This window comes from Urocampus carinirostris, chromosome 9, assembly GCF_059441175.1.
Source record: "Urocampus carinirostris isolate Australia breed hairy pipefish chromosome 9, RoL_Ucar_1.0, whole genome shotgun sequence".
NCBI lineage: Eukaryota > Metazoa > Chordata > Actinopteri > Syngnathiformes > Syngnathidae > Urocampus > Urocampus carinirostris.
In genome coordinates, this window is record NC_142357.1 from 1,252,699 (window position 1) to 1,272,961 (window position 20,263).

A 20,263-nucleotide genomic window follows, 5' to 3' on the forward strand; every position below is an offset into this window, starting at 1 on the left:
AAGCACGGGGAGAACATACAAACTCCGCACAGGAAGTCTGGAGCTGGATTTGAACCCACGACAGGTTCCCATGACATGAACTGTGCCGCACAATATATATATATATATATATATATATATATATATATATATATGTAACCGCGGTGTACCCGTCCCACCAAAGATCCACATTCACGCTGGACTGGATGATGTTTTTATTACATTGCTGCAAATGAATGAGTCACACACATCACGTGGTTAGCTCCTCTGCTGGCTTTCAACACGTTAGCAGCGCGCTGTGGACTGCCCAATACATTTTCTTTACAGTTGAGATACAATACAAGTCCAGAAAATCAACCATGACAATTATTTTTACATTAATTTTAACAAGATACTTTTAACAAGAGATCGTATAGTGTATTTTTAACGTTTACAATGAATTCAACATTTTTTTTTAAACTGAATCTTAACCAACATCATACTTTTTATGTATATGAGAAAATAGAAATAATAACAATAACGAGTATAAAATCGGGTACAATTTACCTGCAAATGAATGAGTCACACACAACACGGCGTTAGCTCCTCTGCTGGTTTTCAACAATATAAGTGGAATTAGCATTTTATCACAACATGCAACGTCCGGCAAAACTAACCTAAACGGCGACAGAACAAAACAAAAATAAATCCAAACAGCTTAACAATATCAATCACATTACTGTGCATGTTGAGAGATTTGTCAGCTGTGGTTTTAATGTTTAAAATTAACTTTTTGAGGAGCACCAAAAGATCGTGCCTTACCGTTAGCAGCGCGCTGTAGACTGCCAACAGCATCTGCCTTCCGGTCACAAGATCATAAGCCAAACCAAACCTTACCCCATAACAGCAGGTGGCACTGTTGGACTCATCATTGCAGGACACTTACACAAAAACTATACAACATATTTCAGCAGGAATTTCGACAAAACAAAAGTTATTATTACACCCGTTACATAGGTAAAACGAACATTGATATATATTGATATTGATATATATTTATAATGGATTGAGTATCAAATCCCCTGTAATTTTTAGACATTCAAAATGTATATGAAACTGCAAATAATTGCTGTGTTTAGCTAGTATGCACACATGTGTAAAATCAAACCTGATGAAACAACAGTAAGTTTTTCATACGGACTACAGGAAGTGATAAACTGTAGCTGCAATACCTCAAACTACCACTGGGTGAACCTAACTCCATCCATCCATTATCTGCACCACTTATGCTCAGTAGGGTTGCGGGGGTGCTTTCAGGACGTCATCAGACACTAACATACGTCACGCAACAAATCGTTGGAAAGTTTAATTTCTTGGGATTCAAAATGTACTCATCACAGAAACATCACGATCAGTCTGAAACAGCATCCCCAAAAACTGAAATAGCTCACCTATAACGTCTCCTAGGAGTCTCCAAGGAGTCTCCAAGGAGTCAGCTGATTATAGGATTCCCCGCAAATATGGCCTCATTCATCCAGGACCGTCCAGTGAATTCAACCGTGTAAAATATTTACTTCACAAAACACAATAATGCCTACAAATATTAAAAAAAAAAACAGCAGAAAAGTGTTTCTAGATTGCCATTTTTTGCACAAAGCCCTAGTCATTTGTCCACGCTGGCTGAAAAGAACATTTTTTCGCTGGAGGAGCCGCACTGATTCATTCATTTATCACGCGCCTGTGTTTCGTTGGCTGGGTTAAAACACGGATCTCTCCTCCTGTCCTAGGCGCCATGCAGACACATACTCAGAGAAGGAGGGGCGCTACCGTAAAGCCTCTAAACAACATGGCACGCAACTGAAACTGTCTAAATTTCAGGTAAAAATGCGTTTTTTTTTTTTTTTAATAAAATTAAATTTTAAGAAAACGTTACGCGATTGGGTCTACCCTATGCCGTGCGCTGGCGTGCCACTGGTTAACCCCTTGCGTGCCACTGCTGGCACGTGTGCCATAGGTTGCCGACCCCTGCTCTAGAGTATAAGGGTCTGTATTAATAAAACAGGGATCACCTTCTTTAGCTTAAAATGTATTTAGGCAGTAGTAACCGAATCAAATGATGATTGACACAAAGGTTTGGCAAATAAATTCTGGAAAGAATGATATGCGGATATACACTGTGTTTTCAAATAACACACTAGCATAAACATAAGGCCACTTGTGATTCATTTGTGTGCACCCTTATTAAGCAAGTGTAAAATCATGGTCGAAATGAGCCTCAACACTCTTAAGTAACTCAGGGACGGAGACAAATTTGGTGGTACATTTATAGTTATATGGTATTACTACTCAAGGGAGCAAGAGTTTAATTATTCAACGATCATGACAATTCCAGGCAAAATAATCAGTTTTGGATCGGTTTACATCGATATTATGATGTATTTACTTGAATCGGGTCATTAGCACAATTCCCAGTACCACCCACCGCTCCTGCCACGCAGCTTTTATGCCACCTACACGGTGTCAAAATATTTCTCGTTGGCAGAGAGAGCAATCACAAGGCTTGGTGTGAGGGGAAATATATTCACAGATAAGTCTGTCACTTTCTCTCTCTCTGTTTTCAATCTGGCATTTCCAGTTTGCCATTTATGGTTCATTTGTGCAGCAGCAGCTGCTGCTTGGAGACGGACGCATGCTGATTCCTCTCTACTAGCAATCTAAAGGGTGTGCCCTTCTGTTTTTAAAAAAGAGCTCACCATGACAAGTTTGTGAACATACACTGTACAGAGTTTGTCCACCTTTTTCATGGCCAAATTCAAACTCTTTTCAAGCACTTTCAAGGCCATCTTTTCAATTTTCCCAGTACCTTTAAAGGAAAATATAATATAAGAATATTTTTTGTTCTTGACTTTGATGAATGAAATATAGTCGCTATCTTACTGCTAACATATACTTTGTGCTATTTTGAGCTGTTCTATCTATGATCTACAGTCTTTTTGTGTCAATGGGCTGCTATAGACTGACATAATTTCTTATCTTTTGCTTCAACATGCGCAGCTTCAATACGTCACACTTGTTTACAAACACGGAAAGGGCTCTTTAGGTGTTGGGTAGTAACTGAGTTCAATACAGAGGACAAATAGAAATAAAATAGCGTATGTATTAAAACTGAAAAACAAGCTAAAATTGTACTTATTTTAATGATATTGATTGCTCAGAAGCAGTGTCATGATTACTGATGTGATTCACCTGTGCCCGTGCTTTTGGCGCCAACCGCCGCAGACTTTGACTGGCTCACTGTCCCATTTTTGATCCCGACTACGTCTACTCTCCCGTCCTTGCTTACGACTCGTTTCCGACCCCGACCACGCTTTGCTCTCCCAGGCTACCAACCAGTTTTTCCGTCCGTGACAGCGCCATTGCTCGCTAAGGGGCCGGTCACACAGACATTTGCGGCTGAATCACGGCCAGAAATTTCTGCCTGTGAGGCGGACGCTATTGGACGCTTTGAGATCGCAATGCAGACGAGATACAGCAGTGCTTAACACGCGGTCGGAAATTCGCGCACGGGTGGCAGCGCGAAAAAGTTTTGCGCTGCTCAATTCTTCAGAGCGCGGGTACACAGCCTTTCACGAGCGAATCAAGGCTGAACCACGGCCAGAAATTTCTGGCCGTGAAGCGGATGCTGTTTGGCGCTGTTGGACGTTTTGAGACCGCCATATAGACGAGATACAGCAGTGCTTTACTTGCGGTCGGAAATTCACACGTGGTTGGCCGCGCGCAAAACTTTTGAGCTGCTCAAAAGTTTGAGCACGTGTTAAACCGCGTGCCGCACACGTGGTCAACACGAGGTAATGACGCGGAAATGACGCGGAACGACGTGCTCTGGCCGCGGCCAGGGCGTGGTTACACATGGGTAGAACGGGAAATTTCAGCGGGTAATCGTGGGTGGAGCATGGTAATAGCATGTTCTGCGCCAGTATCGCGGTGTTATTACGTGAAATTAGCGTGTTATGCGTGTGACAGTCAAACGCCTTTCTCCGCGTATATACAGCGCGATTTGCCGAGCACACGTCAGTTGTGCTCGAGACGTCAAGGGGGTGAACATGGATCCCCGTCAGCGTAGTGACCTCGTCTTAATCCATTTTATTTCTTGACATTTCTTTTCAAGATAATAAAATAAGAATGATGCCATAGCTTGAAATCTTGATCTTCACGGGACTGTGTCTTGAGCGGTTATGATTTCTACAGCCCGGTGTTATCCGAGAAATGCATCCCTGCCGAGATTTTCATCCCCTCGCTACTACAACCACTTTTACCTCGTTTTATCTCACTTTAAGGGAATGTAATGGCGAACATATAACCAAAACCACTTCGTCTTGCATTTGTTGGAAATGTAATACAACTTAAACCATTCCGTTTTTGTTGTGAACGTAATCGAACGGTAAATCCTCCCCCCTCGAGTGAACACGCATTCTGCTGCGCTTCCAACGAAAGTGATCGTATTCTATATAAAACGCTTATTAAAACTATAAAGCGAGCTAATTATAACAATTGGGAGATCCTAGTCTATATAACGCGTTTATTTAAACAATAAAGTGCAATCGTATTCTACAAAATGCGTTTGTTAACGCGGATGAAAAAGTCACCAACGTCAATGCACGCTTACAACAAAAGCGATCACAGCAGAATGCGCGTTCACGCAAGGTGGTGGGGGGGTGGGGGTGTTGCGTAGGAGTCTGATTTGGGCACAACACCGGCTCGGGAGCTTTTATACCCGTGGTCCACACGAGAAAATGACGCAGAAATGACGCGATGAGGAAGCGGAACAGTCGCCGGCGTCTGTTTTGCGGGCATACCACCGATGAACAGCGGGTTGGCCAATTTTGCGCATTTTCCACGCGGGCAACCACGGGCAAAAAAAAAGGAAAATTTTAGCCGTGATTCAGCCGCAAACGGCATTGTGATCGCCCCCCCCACCCGCCCCCTCGCGTGAACGCGCATTCTGCTGCGATCGCTTTTGTTCGATTACGTTCACAACAAAAACAAAGACGGAATGGTTTAAGTTGTATTACATTCCCAACAAATGCAAGACAAAGTGGTTTTGGTTATATGTTCGCCATTACATTCCTTAAAAGTGAGATAAAACGAGGTAAAAGTGGGGATGCGAATCTCGACAGGGATGCATTTCTCGGATAACACCGGGCTGTAGAAATCATAACCGCTCAAGACACAGTCCAGTGAAGATCAAGATTTCAAGCTATGGCATCATTTTTATTTTATTATCTTGAAAAGAAATGTCAAGAAATAAAAATGGATTAAGACGAGGTCACTACGCTGACGGGGATCCATGTTCACCCCCTTGACGTCTCGAGCACAACTGACATGTTTTCGGCAAATCGCGCTGTATATACGCGGAGAAAGGCGTTTGACTGTCACACGCGTAACACGCTAATTTCACGTAATAACACCGTGATACAGGCGCAGAACATGCTATTACCATGCTCCACCCATGATTACCCGCTGAAATTTCCCGTCCTACCCATGTGTAACCACGCCCTGGCCGCAGCCAGAGCACGTCGTTCCGCGTCATTTCCGCGTCATTAGCTCGTGTTGACCACGTGTGCGGCACACGGTTTAACACGTGCTCAAACTTTTGAGCAGCTCAAAACTTTTTCGCGCGGCCAACCGCGTGTGAATTTCCGACCGCGAGTAAAGCACTGCTGTATCTCGTCTATATGGCGGTCTCAAAACGTCCAACAGCGCCCAACAGCATCTGCTTCAGAAATTTCTGGCCGTGGTTCAACCTTGATACGCTCGTGAAAGGCTGTGTACCCGCGCTCTGAAGAATTGAGCAGCGCAAAACTTTTTCGCGCTGCCACCCGTGCGCGAATTTCCGACCTCGTGTTAAGCACTGCTGTATCTCGTCTGAATGGCGATCTCAATGCGTCCAATAGCGTCCGCCTCAAAGGCAGAAATTTCTGGCCGTGATTCAGCCGCAAATGTCTGTGTGATCGGCCCCTAAGGAAGATCCACTTCCGTGTTCGGATCACAATCCGAGTACGAGAGCGACTTGTTTCCCGCGTCCAGTGAGCATCGGATCGGGGTTGCTGCCCTTCCTTTTTCTATCAATAAAATTGTGAGAAAACATTACACGATTGGGTCTACCCTGTGTGCTGGTCATGACACAGAGTGCATTCAATGTTGTTATCGACTGCTGACCTTTTGCTTTTTGTTTTACTTATCATAATTTATATTTGTGTGTGTGTTTTTCAGAAGATCTGCGTCTCAATTCGTTGATATAGAATTGTAGATTAGTTAATTGATTATATTGTATTATTTATTTATAGCATTGAAGATATAATATTTTGTATTCATATTTGATTGTTTTCCTTTTTTTAGGGATGTTGTGTCGTTGTCTGACTTTTAATCTCTTCAGTGTGTAAAAAAATTGTTTTGTATTTTACATTTTTTTTATAGGATATCTTGCAAAACATATTAAATGACTATTTACTATATAATTTAATATTGAAATATATAACTAGAACAATAAATAATCTGAGAAGCTGGGAGTCGCATTTCGAAAAAGAGACCGATTTCCCATGACTAGTCTTGGATGCGACAGTAGGGGGCAGTCACGTTTCACATGACAACTCCATAATGAGGACTGGAGCCCCAATCAGCATCATTTCTGCATACGTTTGAAAAATATATATTTATTTAAAAGCATGGTCCATCGATTTAGACTGCCAGGAAACATGGCAGTGGAAACAATATCAAGCATTTTCAAGTACTTCTCCCAAAACGCAAACATTTTCATAACTTTGAAAATACAACATTTTCAAGGATTTCAAGCACCTCTACGAACTCTGTTCTTCATTTTATTTGTATTTTTTACTCTACAAAAACCTTTCACTCAATTAAAGTCCAAAGAAAAACAAGTCTAATAATTGCCCTCTTATTGCAATAAGCTATTAAGCTCCACCATCATCTGCGTGTGTTTCAAGGTTGAGGAAATCTTTAGCGACAACGCAGATTAACTTGAGAACAATGGTTCCTAACTTGGGTTCGGTGTGTCAGTTTTAGGAGTTCGGTGCAGCCTGTCTCAAAAGTGTGTGTACATATATATATATACCAGTATATATCCTCCCACATTCCAAAAACATGCATGTTAAGGTAATTGGCCGGTCCAAATTGTCCCTAGGCGTGAATGACCGAGCGAATTGTCTGTCCCTGTGTGCCCTGCGACTGGCTGGCAACCAGTTCAGGGTGTCCCCTGCCCACTGCCCGAAGATAGCTGGGAGGGGCTCCAGCATCCCACGACCCTACTGAGGATAAGCGGTGCAGATAATGGATGAATGGATGTAAATGAATGTATTTATATAGTTTGTGTGTTGCAAAACCAATTGGATGAAATTGTACCTTTATAAACAAATAGACAATTAAACACAACTGGTGCAATTAAATGCAAACGTGAATAAATCAATCTGCTTATGTTGGGGGTCTCCAACATCATGGTCGAGGTCACCAATGTGCCTCTTAAGGACATTCTGAAGAGCCATGGACCTGTTCTGAAAATGTATTATCAGTGCTGATTCAATGTAATTTTCTAGTCAAATTATTTTTTTCAGTTGTTGACAAAGTCTCTTTAACCATACCTGTAATATTTATCCTGGTAATAATATATTAACAACATAATGATATCACGTTAAGTTCTTATTTTAGAAATGCATGCCAAATTGGGTAACCTTTAATTAGCAACCAAAATCTCTTAGCATATAAAAAGTTGGAGACCAATGGCTTAGGTTGTTTATTTTTTCATTTATTGCTGAGGTGTCAGATTCAAGCCTCTCTATTAGCATATATAAGAAATTAATTACATCAATAAAGTATTTCATTTCCTCGTGCGTCGATGAAGAACGCAGCTAGCTGCGAGAACTAATGTCATTTCCTGTCTTCGAACCAATGCTGCCCGCGACTCCAATAATTTTAGACCTCTGTTTTACACAGGTTTCTTACACTTTTTTAAAGGCCAAATTCAAGCACGTTCAAGGCATTTAAAAAAATTATCCCCAGTACCTTCAAAGGAAGAAATCCAGCGTCAATCAAAAGAATGTTTATTTTTGTTGTCTTTGTTGACTTAAATAAAGTTGCTTTTTTGCTGCTAGAAACATGGCAATGGCCACCATTTTAAGCATTTTCAAGCACCTTACCCAAGATTTAAGCTTTTCCCTAACCTTGAAAACACAACTTTCAAATTCAAGCATTTTCAAGGATTTCAAGCACCCATACAAACCCTGTTTACAAAGAAGAAAATCACAAAATAATACATCTTTTCTTACCAGAAGAAATGCCTCTATTCATGGCATCATGGTCGCTGTCTCCCTGCTCGCTGTCTCCATGGCCACTGTCTTTGAAGCTGAGCAGATCTGCCTCGTGGAATGCTAAACTGCAACCAGACATTAAATTAATTCAACTTTTGCTTTTTCCATTCATCTCAAGCAGTATTTTTTAACTGGTGGGTCAGGACCCATGATGGGGCCTTTGCCTTGACAGAGTTATGCTAAGAAAAAGAAAATAAACGTAGCTTCAATTACACTTCTTAACAGCAAAAGGCTATAATGCCCCCTACTTGATCTCATCTTTCAGTTTGGTCAAAAAGGGTGTTGGCGAGAGATCACATCTCATTTTATTGTGATTTTGTTGGTTTTATTTCCCTTTCCTGCCCATGACAATGAGTCCTAAGAAAATGAGTGATAAGGGTGGGGAAAGTGGAAAAAAGAAACAACAACAATAGTCGGAAAAGGAAACAATACGAAATATGAAAATAGTGTATGAGTGTCTGCCATTGAAGCACTGCTGGAAGGCACGATAAATGGTTTAACATTTTTATATTTTTAAGTTTTGATTCTTTCTTAACTACATATTTCGATTTTTTACATCAGTGGCTCAGGAGGTAGAGCGCTCGTCTTGGGATCAAGAGATCGCAGTTCGAATCCCGGCTCCTCCGTGTTACATGTCGAAGTGTCCTTGGGTAAGACACTGAACCCCTAATACCCCCAATAAGCAGGTTAGCGCCTTACATGGCTGCACGGAAATGTGAAGCACAATGTAAAGCGCTTTGGGAAGTCTTGACTTGAAAAGCGCTATATAAATGCAGATCATTTCATTTCATGTTTAAGTACACACCTTATTAATATTTTGAATTTATTTTAGTAAATGGTTATTTTAAAGCAGTTTTAGGGAGTAACTTATTCAATAAAGGCTTAAATGCGAGTACATAAGGTACTGAAGTCGTTTTGGTTTTCTGAACATTTTATTTTTTGTCAAAAAGGTAAATATATTCTACTATCTCTGATTTAAACTGCAAAATCATTTGATGATTTTTTATAGTTTGGATCACAGCTTATCAGAAGGTTAGAATGTGGGTCTTGGAATCAGACCAGTTGAGAACCACTGTTTTAAAGTACCTCAACAGCACAGATGTAATCTATATGGTAGCATCGGATCATACAGCATGCCAGTGCAGTAATGTGAGTTAGCACGGAAAAAGGCGGTAGATCTGAGGTGTGTAAGATAGCCAAAAAATGTACTCAGTTAAAAGTACTTTTATGTCAAAATAATATGACTCATAATAAGCAGTCATCCAAATAATTACTTGATAAGGGTAAAAAAACAACTTTGGTAAAAGGCTCCTTAAGTACTGAGTAACTGTAGCAACATCTTATTTTTAGTTTCAGTTTTAATGGTATCCACATTCTTACTATGAGATTGTCATGAGTCCATTTGAAAACCCACTTGATGTGTTGGGAGTCATTAGGTGAACAAAGATTTGTTAATTTTGTGGCCTGCATAACATTTTCAGCGGCATATACAATACACCAATATACTTTGATTTTTTTGTGTTTTACCATCCATTCAATCAGACAATCAAATATCAAACTCTATCCGATTAACGATAGATTACAATTCTGTGTACCTTTAATTCTGTGTACTCAGTTTTTTCGGGTAAATCCTCAGCGGATTAATAATAATAGTACATACAGTATAGTGCATACAGTATAGTGCATAAAGTATATATATATATATGTATATATATATATATATATATATATATATATATATATATATATATATATATATATATATATATATATATATATATATATATAACGGGTGTAATAATAACTTTTGCTTTATTGAAATTCCTGCTGAAATATGTGTATAGTTTTTGGTAAGTGTCCTGCAATGATAAGTCCAACAGTGCCACCTGCTAGTATGGGGTAAGGTTTGGTTTTGGCCTCTGACATGTGACCGGGAGGCGGGGTTTGTTGGCAGTCTACAGAGAGAGCTGCTAACGAGATCAAAGAGATCAAAGCCAGCAGAAAAGCTAATGTTGTGACTCATTTCATCTGCAGTAACTAATAAAAATCATCATCCATTCCAGCGTGAATGTGGATCTTTGGTGGGACAAGTACACCGCGGTTACATTGGTGCCGTGACCCGTGACTTCTATCAAGCTCTCCGAACCGAGGACTGTCCTACCTGCCATCGTTTCATGAAGCCATCAGCTCACAGTATTTAAAACTTTGGTTGCATAAACGTTATCGTTAAACTCATTACCGTGCAGTGTCACAGTGATGCAGATAACTAAGTGTGCTATACAGTGACGTGTTACGCAGTCTGTTGATTTATTGTGTGATTTTCACTTATTTACATCTTTGAAACATGTTTAATCAGAGCACGAGTGACATTTCTGAGGGTGTAGCTGATCAGATGACAAATATTATTCAGGAGATAGCATTTTCTCACGTATACAGTCACACAATATAGTAGCTCTAGCGCTGCTGCCACACAAGATGTAGCAAACACATTGAGTCAGCCTAGTCATGTGTCAGATGTATCACAGGTTCAGGTGGTTATACAGAGAAAGGTTAAGGAACCACCGTCTTTTATATATATATATATATATATATATATATATATATATATATATATATATATATATATATATATATATATATATATATATATATATATATATATATATATATATATATATATATATATATATATATATGTGTGTGTGTGTGTGTGAGGCTACAGCTATATACATTGCACATACAGTAAAGTAAAATAATATGTTCCTAACACTTACTTACAAGTACCACTTGGTGGTTGTTTGGGTCACTGTGGTCAAATCTAATTAAAAGAAACAAGGTGTCTGACAAAATAAACGGGCCTTAGTAGAGACAGACAGCCACATACTTCCGTGGAGGGAATTTGACTAAACGGGTTAAATGTAGCCCAACGGAGCCGAGTAAGAGTACAGTTTCCTCTTCACAAAAATACTCAAGTAAAAGTAAAGAGTATACCTATTTAAAAATACTTCTAGGAGCACAGCATGTCCCAAAACTTACTTAGGTAAATGTAACGGGGTGAATGTAACTCATCTCATCTCATGCACCGCTTATCCTCAGTAGGGTCGCGGGGATGCTGGAGCCCATCGCAATCATCGGGCAGTGGGCAGGGGACACCCTGGACTGGTTGCCAGCCAATCGCAGGGCACACGGGGACAGACAACTCACTCGCTCAGTCACACCTAGGGACAATTTGGATTGGCCAATTCACCTGAAATGCATGTTTTTGGAATGTGGGAGGAAACTGAAGTGCCCGGAGGAAACCCACGCAAGCACGTGGAGAACATACAAACTCCGCACAGTAAGGCCGGTGGCTGGATTTGAACCCACTCGGGAGGTTCCCACGACCTCAGAACTTTGCCGCACACGCGCTAACCACTGCGCCGCCGTGCTGCCCGTGAATGTTACTCGTTACTACCCATTTATGCGTTCATGAAAAAAAATTCTCCAATTGCCATATTTACCTATTAACACGTCTTTGCTTGTCCTCCATGTACTTTGGATCAGGTCGTTGGTGTCTGTTCTGGAATAAAGGTAAAAGGTCCATGTATCAATCTTTAATTTAAAAAAAACTTCAAATTGCATATAGTGTATCTGTAAAATAAATCTCATGCAGCAGTGATATATGAGGCAAGTGTTTTCTTGCCGGTAAATTCCTTCATTTGACATTATAAAATTACCTCAAAATGTTTGTGCGGCGCAAGTAAGAACCCTGTCGTGAATTTGTCTCCGATCGTCCCGGGCGGACGTAAAACCGCCCAGCTGTACGACTAATAGTGGTGGATCACTCGGCTCGTGCGTCGATGAAGAACGCAGCTAGCTGCGAGAACTAATGTGATTTGCAGCTGCATTTGGCTGGCAACCAGTTCAGGGTCTCCCCTGCCCACTGCCCGGCGATGGCTGGGATGGGCTCCAGCCCCCCCCCCGTGACCCTAATTTTAATTTTTTTACGTCCGCCCGGGACGATCGGAGACAAATTCACGACAGGGTTCTTACTTGCGCCGCACCAACATTTTTAGGTAATTTTATAATGTCAAATGAGGGAATTTCGGTTTCCTCCCACGTTCCAAAAACATGCATTTCAGGTGAATTGGCCGGGCCAAATTGTCCATAGGTGTGAATGAGCGAATGAGTTGTCTGTCCCTGTGTGCCCTGCGATTGGCTGGCAACCAGTTCAGGGTGTCCCCTGCCCACTGCCCGGAGATGGCTGGGATGGGCTCCAGCCCCCTCCGCGACCCTAATGAGGATAAGCGGTACGGCTGATGAGATGATATATATATATATATATATATATATATATACATATATATATATATATATATATATATATATATATTACCAATATTACCAAAAACAACACTTTCTTCAAGGAGAAGTAACATACAGTAAAATAAAACACTCAGCAATGCTGGAGTAGAATACAATAGTGAATCAATATCATCATCATGTGCTCTAGTGTGCTGTACTGAGTATAAAAATTATTATTTAGAAAACAGTATATTTTTTGGTGTATTGTATAGGCCGCTGAAAATGTAATGAAGGCCACAAATGGCCCCTGTTCCCCAACTTGGACGTTGTGAGAATATACACAAACTGTCTTTTTTTAATTACCCAATTTGGTTTGTTTATAGAAAATACCAATTTATCATCACATAGATCCAGTGTTCTCGTTTGCCCGCGTCCCTGCGTCCTAGACGCATCATTTTTGCTGTGGAGGCATAGTGTCGAATCAACGTGCGTCCCCGGGACGCAACTTTTTCAACACAAAATTGTGATTATTACCCGATTACTTTTATTTTTAACAAAGATTTACCGCACTCCAAACTTTTTGTCAGGCAGATCCGCCATTGTTATTTTGGTCTGGCGGTTCGAGTTTTCGTCGGCACGCCAATCTCGGCAAACGAGATCTCGTTGCTTCGAGGTTACGTCATTGTTGTGGTGGTTTTCGTCGATTTAAGGTGATAATCAACACAAAATTGTTAATTTCTTCAGTGTCAGTAATAAGTCGAAAAATAATGCCGAAAGTGATAACAACGGCAATAATTCCGACACGAAAAAACGGCGGAGAAATTCTTCGGAAGATCGCTAGGAAAACACGAGAGGCTAGGAAAACACGTGTGTTGAAGCGAACGACTCGACGAAACAAAATAAACAAAATAATACTCCTAAGCAAGATAAGGACTTTTCTGCTAAATTTGACTTTTTTTTTCCTGGTTACGCTATGAGGAGGGTGATAATGGATTGGACCTTGAGAAAGCGTAATGCCTTCTCAAGGTCCAATCCATTATCATCCTCCTCATAACTGTTGAGTGACAGCAAACCACGAAGAATATATGAACTGAAAAATCTGAAGTGCTAACTGCTTTGAATTACCAATTAACTGTGATAATTAAAACTGAATGAAAATATAGATTAAAATAATTATTTCAGCAATATTATTTTGTATAATGTACAATATTGTTGTGAACTGAAAAATCTTGAAGTGATAACTGATTTGTATTACCAATAAACTGTGATGATTAAAACTGAATGAATATATAGATTGATATTATATATTTGTCGCCGATTTACAATTTCAACCTCGATAACACTAAATCTTGGAGACCAATAGATTTTTGTTGGGACCAATTGGTTTTTGAGCATGCGAGTCCCTTTTAAAGGTGAAATGAACACTGTAGATCAGGTACTAATATTATGTTTATTGAATGTTTTTTAAAATATATCACTTCAGAAACATGCATCAAACGTTGCATTAACTAGTTCCCAAACAGAATGTAGTGATCCTTTATTACAGGGGCGTCAAACTCGTTTTAGCTTGTGGGTCACAATGTAGAAAAAAAATTCTCAAGGGGTACCAGACTGGTAGATTTCGGAGAAAGATTGGGAGGGAGATATACAGGACTGTCTCAGAAAATTAGAATATTGTGATAAAGTTCTTTATTTTCTGTAATGCAATTAAAAAAACAAAAATGTCATACATTCTGGATTCATTACACATCAACTGAACTATTTCAAGCCTTTTATTATTTGAATATTGCTGATTTTGGCTTACAGCTGAAAAAACCTCAAAAATCCTATCTCAAAATATTAGAATACTTCCTCAGACCAAGTAAAAAAATAATTTTATAACAGCAAAACTAAATCAAACATTTGAAAATGTCCATTGATGCACTCAGTACTTGGTTGGGAATCCTTTTGCACGGATTACTGCATCAATCCGGCGTGGCATGGAGGCAATCAGCCTGTGGCATTGCTGAGGTGTTATTGATGCCCAGGATGCTTCGATAGCGGCCTTCAGCTCATTTGCATTTGTAGGTCTGGTGTCTTTCATCTTCTTCTTAACTATACCCCACAAATTCTCGATGGGGTTCAGGTCAGGGGAATTAGCAGGCCAATCAAGGTCAGTGATGCCATGGTCAGTGCACCAGTTACTGGTGGTTTTGGCACTGTGGGCAGGTGCCAGATCATGCTGGAAAATGAAATCCTCATCTCCATAGAGCTTTTCAGCAGATGGAAGCATGTAGTGCTCTAAAATCTCTTGGTACACAGTTTTACTCTGGACTTGATGAAACACAGTGGACCAACACCAGCAGCTGACATGGCTCCCCAAACCATTGCTGACTGTGGGAACTTCACACTGGATTTCAAGCAACTTGGATTTTGCTCCTCTCCAGCCTTTCTCCAGACTCTGGCGCCTTGACTTCCAAATGAAATGCAAAACTTGCTTTCGTCTGAAAAGAGGACTTTGGACCACTCTGCAACTGTCCAGTGCTTCTTCTCCATAGCCCAAGTCAGACGCTTCTTACGTTGTCTTGAGTTCAGAAGTGGCTTGACCATGGGAATACGGCTATTGTAGCCCATTTCCCGGACACGTCTGTGAACTGTGGCTTTTGATACCTGGACTCCAGCTTCAGCCCACTGTCTTTGAAGCTCCCCCAAATTCTGGAAGCGGCCCTTCTTCACAATTTTGTTAAGGCTGCGGTCATCTCTCTTGGTTGTGCAGCGTTTCCGGCCACATTTTTCCCTTCCAACAGACTTTTTCTGGATATGCTTTGAAACTGCACTCTGTGAACAGCCTGCTCTTTGAGAAATTTATTTTTGTGTCTTACCCTCCTGATGGAGGGTATCAATGATGGTCCTCTGGACAGCAGTCAGATCAGCAGTCTTCCCCATACTTGTGATTTAGTTTACTGAACCAAGCTGAGTGTTTTTAAGGCTCAGGAAACCCTCGCAAGGTGTTTCGAGTTAATTAGATGATTCAGGTGATTAGTTGAATAGCCTACTTGCATACTTTTTCATGATATTCTAATATTTTGAGATAGGATTTTTGAGTTTTCTTAAGCTGTAAGCCAAATTCAGCAATATTAAAATAATAAAAGGCTTGAAATAGTTCAGTTGATGTGTAATGAATCCAGAATGTATGACATTTTTGTTTTTTTAATTGCATTACAGAAAATAAAGAACTTTATCACAATATTCTAATTTTCTGAGACAGTCCTGTAGAGAGGGCGAGCACAAGAAAAGCTAGAAAAGAGAGAGAGAGAGAGAATGAGAGACTAAGGGAGAGAACTAGAGAGAGGGAAAGAACTAAAGAAAGACAGAAATAAAATAATAATGAACGAAAAAACGCGAAAAAGCAAACCCTAGCTCTTAACTCTATCCCAACACCTAACCTAAGAAACATGGCAAGAACTTTAAGCATGTACAAGCACTTTACCTAAAATCCAAGCATTTTCAACCCTTGAAAACATAACAATGAAATGTAAGCATTTTCAAGGATTTCAAGCACCCGTACAAACCCTGTCTGAATCCTAGGTAAAATCTAAAGCCTGAGAGTAAATTGAAATTTGGGCCGGGTCGCGGGAAAAATTTCAATCATTACGTTCGGGTCGGGCTTCTGTCTCGCAGCCTTTGTTAAAACATTCTCATCCTTTCATTGTTCTTCGTCTCTTTGCCTTTCTCGTAGAGTGCAGAGCTAGATCCTTAAGGAAGTACTGGTTCTGTGGTTTATGGCCCAATTTTTAACCCGGCGGACAGCTTTAAACTCAACGCTTAAAAATATCTGTCAATGAGGGAATACATTTGGTTGATCCGCTGCAGGCACAGACATATAAAATGTGAACATTTTCATACAGTCTTGTTTAACTACAAAAGACAGTTATCACAAATCACCTTTTCTCCACCCGAGTCCTCACAAATAAAATATACAATTTCGAGTTTGCTTCTGGCTCGGTACTGCAAATCAAGTTAATTTTATGGGATTGGGGTGGGTCGGGCTTTAATACCGGAGGGCCTGGGTGGGGTTGGATTTTTTTAGGCCTAGTCTTATCTCGGATCTTAATGAGACACATTGTATTGAAAGAAAAAGATGCTTAAGGACATTATGCTATAAAAACTGGTTAAGATGAGGGGAAAACAGAATGCTTTAAGGGCAACATCCTATCAATGGATCAGGCTTTTCAGTAAACATGACTAACTGGGGGACATACACACCAAAACCACAAGTGGGGTTTACTTACCTCATTTGATAATAAACTGCTGTTTGATATGATGTCAGGCTGTTGGTAAGTATAAGCTGCCATTTTGTCCCCGCATGGATTGCGGTCACTGTCTGTGCTCCTAGACGGACTACACGGCTTTAGGAACATGAGGTCGGTTTTGGCAGACTCTGGAGTCAGACATACCTGGTAGCAATAGTTCTGATTTAGGTGGTGCGAACTAAAGTGGCCAGACTCCTCAATGGGTACTTGGGCCGCACTACTCCCAGCGACATTCATCGCACTTTGGACCAACATAATATCAGACTTGCTAAGCTTTTTTTTGTTAGCCCTTCCTCGTTGTGAGCAACAAAAGCTAAAGCATAGGCAGCAGTCGCCACTCAAGCAGGTGTAAATGTTACGTTTTTTGTCCTTTTGGCAACGAACAGCCAATATGATCATGACCAGCAGGAAAATAAAGGAGACAGAGCCCAAGGCAATAATGAGGATGAGCGTGAGGTCCAAAGGGCTTTCCTTGGTTTTGGAGGTCCCCGCTTTGTCAGCGTTGCCACGGCCTTCCGCCATGCCATCCACCAACAGGACCAGTATACTAGCACTGGATGACAGCGGAGGCTGACCATGATCCCTCACCTCGATCAGCAGCTCATACGTCTGACGGGGGTCTTTTCTACCTGAGGCCCGCCTCGCTGTCCGCAATTCGCCCGTCCGCCAGTCCATCCTGAACATCCCGTTCTCGTTGCCCTTCTGAACGCCGTAGGACAGCCTGGCGTTCTCGCCGTCGTCCGCATCAATGGCCACCACACGCGTCAGCAAATAGCCGGGCTGGGCCGTGCGAGGCAGCGGCTCTGTGGCTGAGCCATTCTTCCCTATGGGGGCTAAAACCAGGGGGGCGTTGTCGTTCTGGTCCACGATGATGACTTTGACAGAGGCATTTGATAAGAGCTCTGGGGTGCCTCCATCTTTTGACTGGACTATGAACGTAAATTCCTTCAATTGTTCATAGTCAAACGACCTCAGTGCGTACAAGTATCCCGTCTCCTCGTTGATTGACACATACGTTTTGACTGACATGCCCCTGATCTCACACTCTAATATGGAATAACTGATGACAGCGTTTTTCCCAATATCGTGATCCGAAGCAGTCACGGCATGGATATACGCCCCTGGCACATTGTTCTCAGTCACATAAACATCATACACTGCTTGAGTGAACTTGGGGGCATTGTCATTTTCATCTGACACTTGGACCCGAATGGTTTTGCTGGTGGTAAGAGAAGGTGAACCTTTGTCCCTAGCCACTACGGTCACAGAGTATGAGTTGGCCTGCTCCCTGTTAAGCGGCCCATCAGTCACAAGAGTGAAGTAATTGCGAAAGGAAGATTTTAATTTGAACGGTACTTCGCCGAGGATCTCCGCGTTCATTTGTCCATTGTCCCCGGCGTCCGAGTCGGTCACACTCAGCAGAGCGATGACAGTCCCGAGGGCTGCGTTTTCACTGACAGATTCGGTCACGGTGCTGAAAGTTATCTGCGGCGCGTTGTCATTCACATCGGTGACCGTAACAAGAACCTTGCAGTGTGCGGGAACCGCATTCTGTCCCATATCCTTCGCTTGGACAAAAATCTGATACAGGCCGCTTTCCTCGAAATCCAACTCTCCGCGCACCACGATGCGTCCCGTGCGCTGATCGATGCTGAAAATGTTTTTAACATAGTTGGAGATGTGGTTGCTGAAAGAATAAGCGATCTCGCCGTTGAGTCCCTCATCCCTATCGGTGGCGTTGAGCTGGATAACGAGCGTGCCCGCAGGTGCGTTCTCCGCCAAGGTCGTGGCGTAAACGGGCTGCTCGAAAACGGGCATGTTGTCGTTGGAGTCCAGCACTTTGATTACTAAAAGCGCAGTGCCCGTGCGGGGCGGCAAACCGCCGTCTACCGCCGTCAAAACGTATCTGTGAGTTGCTTGCTGCTCGCGATCCAGCGGTTTCTCCAGCACCAGCTCAGCAAATTTGTTCCCGTCCGTTTGGGTCTGCACATCCAGGTGAAAGTAGTTGTTGACGGTTATATCATATGCGCGTAAAGAGTTGGTACCCGAATCCTGGTCTGAGGCGCTTGCTAGCGGGAAGCGGGTCCCCGGAGTAGCGCTTTCTGAGATCTCCACAAACATGTCCGACTCAGGGAAGATGGGTGAGTTGTCATTGATGTCCGCCACCTCGATCTCAACTCGAAAAAGCTCCAACGGTTCCTCCAGGAACACTTCCATGTTGAGCTGACAGCTGGGGCTCTGCTTGCAAATATTTTCCCGGTCGATTTTGTCTTTAACAAACAGAATGCCGGTTTCGGTGTTGACCTCCAGGTAAGGAGTCCGGTAATTGGGCACGACTTGGAAGCGTCGTGATGCCAGTTTAGTGAGGTCCAGTCCCAAGTCCTCAGCGATATTTCCCACTAGGGTACCGCGTTCCGCCTCCTCCGGTACGGAGTAGCGGATTTGGCCAAGCGCTGCATGCGCGATGCACGCCCCAATTAAAAGCAAAATCATCACCAGTGGGTTAAAAAAAAACACAATAAAAATGAAAGTGAAGAAAATATTAAAACCTCAAAATCCAGTTAAAATGTAAAAGGTACATACATCTTGCCGATTTTCCAATTAGATGTCATTGCCTCAAAAATAATCCACATCACATCTCCTCGTTGTTACTTCACAGGTTGGTCGTGGAACGAATTTGTGCACATTCCAGTAAAACGCAATTAACACGTTAACGCGTTAAAAGAACGATTAACCCAACCCTAAAAAGTATAAGTGTGTCATTTCCTCCAAGGATACCTGTATCGAGTGTTATGGCTTCACGTCTACCCCCGGCACTACGCTCCGTCACTGCGCTCTCGCTCTTCCTATCGCCTTTGGACGAATTATGGTCTAGTGACTGGGTCGTTCACGAACGAAACTTCTTTATGAGCTGGCTCCCTCGCGCGGGCTCCCCATTGAAAAGACTCTTTCTCCCCCTCACCCTCTCTCTTTGTCTTTATTTCTCTCACAATCTTTCTTTATACTGTATCCCTTTTTTTAATCTTATGTTGTCCTTAGCTCTTTTCCTCCGCATCTCTCTCTCTCTCTCTCTCTCTCTCTCTCTCTCTCTCTCTCTCTCTCTCTCTCTCTCTCTCTCTCTCTCTCTCTCTCTCTCTCTTCTTTCTTTCTTTCTTTCTTTCTATTTCTCTATCTCTATTCCACAATCTCCATTTCTTTCTATATATCTTTCCCTTTCCGTCCCCTCTTTCTCATTTTCCCTGTCTTTAATCTATTTTTTTCTTTTTCTCACTCTCTTTTTTGTCTTTCTTTCTCTATTTTTCTCTTTCTTTCTCATTCTACTCATTTCTTTTTTTCTCTTTTTGCCTC

The 20,263-nt window shown here is 41.7% G+C and overlaps 1 protein-coding gene across 3 annotated transcripts in view; it reads right to left on the reverse strand.

The window, feature by feature from the left end:
• The window catches only part of LOC148359071 (protocadherin-10-like), a 46,266-nt gene extending 26,513 nt beyond the window's left edge, over window positions 1–19,753 (reverse strand). For 2 of the 3 annotated variants that reach the window (XM_088344111.1, XM_088344110.1), the window contains exons 1-3: window positions 16,895–19,753; window positions 11,840–11,898; window positions 8,298–8,404 (exon numbers count right to left, since the gene is read on the reverse strand). In XM_088344111.1, coding sequence (XP_088200237.1) covers window positions 8,298–8,404; window positions 11,840–11,898; window positions 16,895–19,408 — 2,680 coding nt within the window. In that variant the 5' untranslated portion in view covers window positions 19,409–19,753. The remainder of the gene's footprint in view (window positions 1–8,297; window positions 8,405–11,839; window positions 11,899–16,894) is intronic. The other variant, XM_088344112.1, reaches the window with a different exon arrangement.
• Window positions 19,754–20,263: the final 510 nt, after the last annotated feature.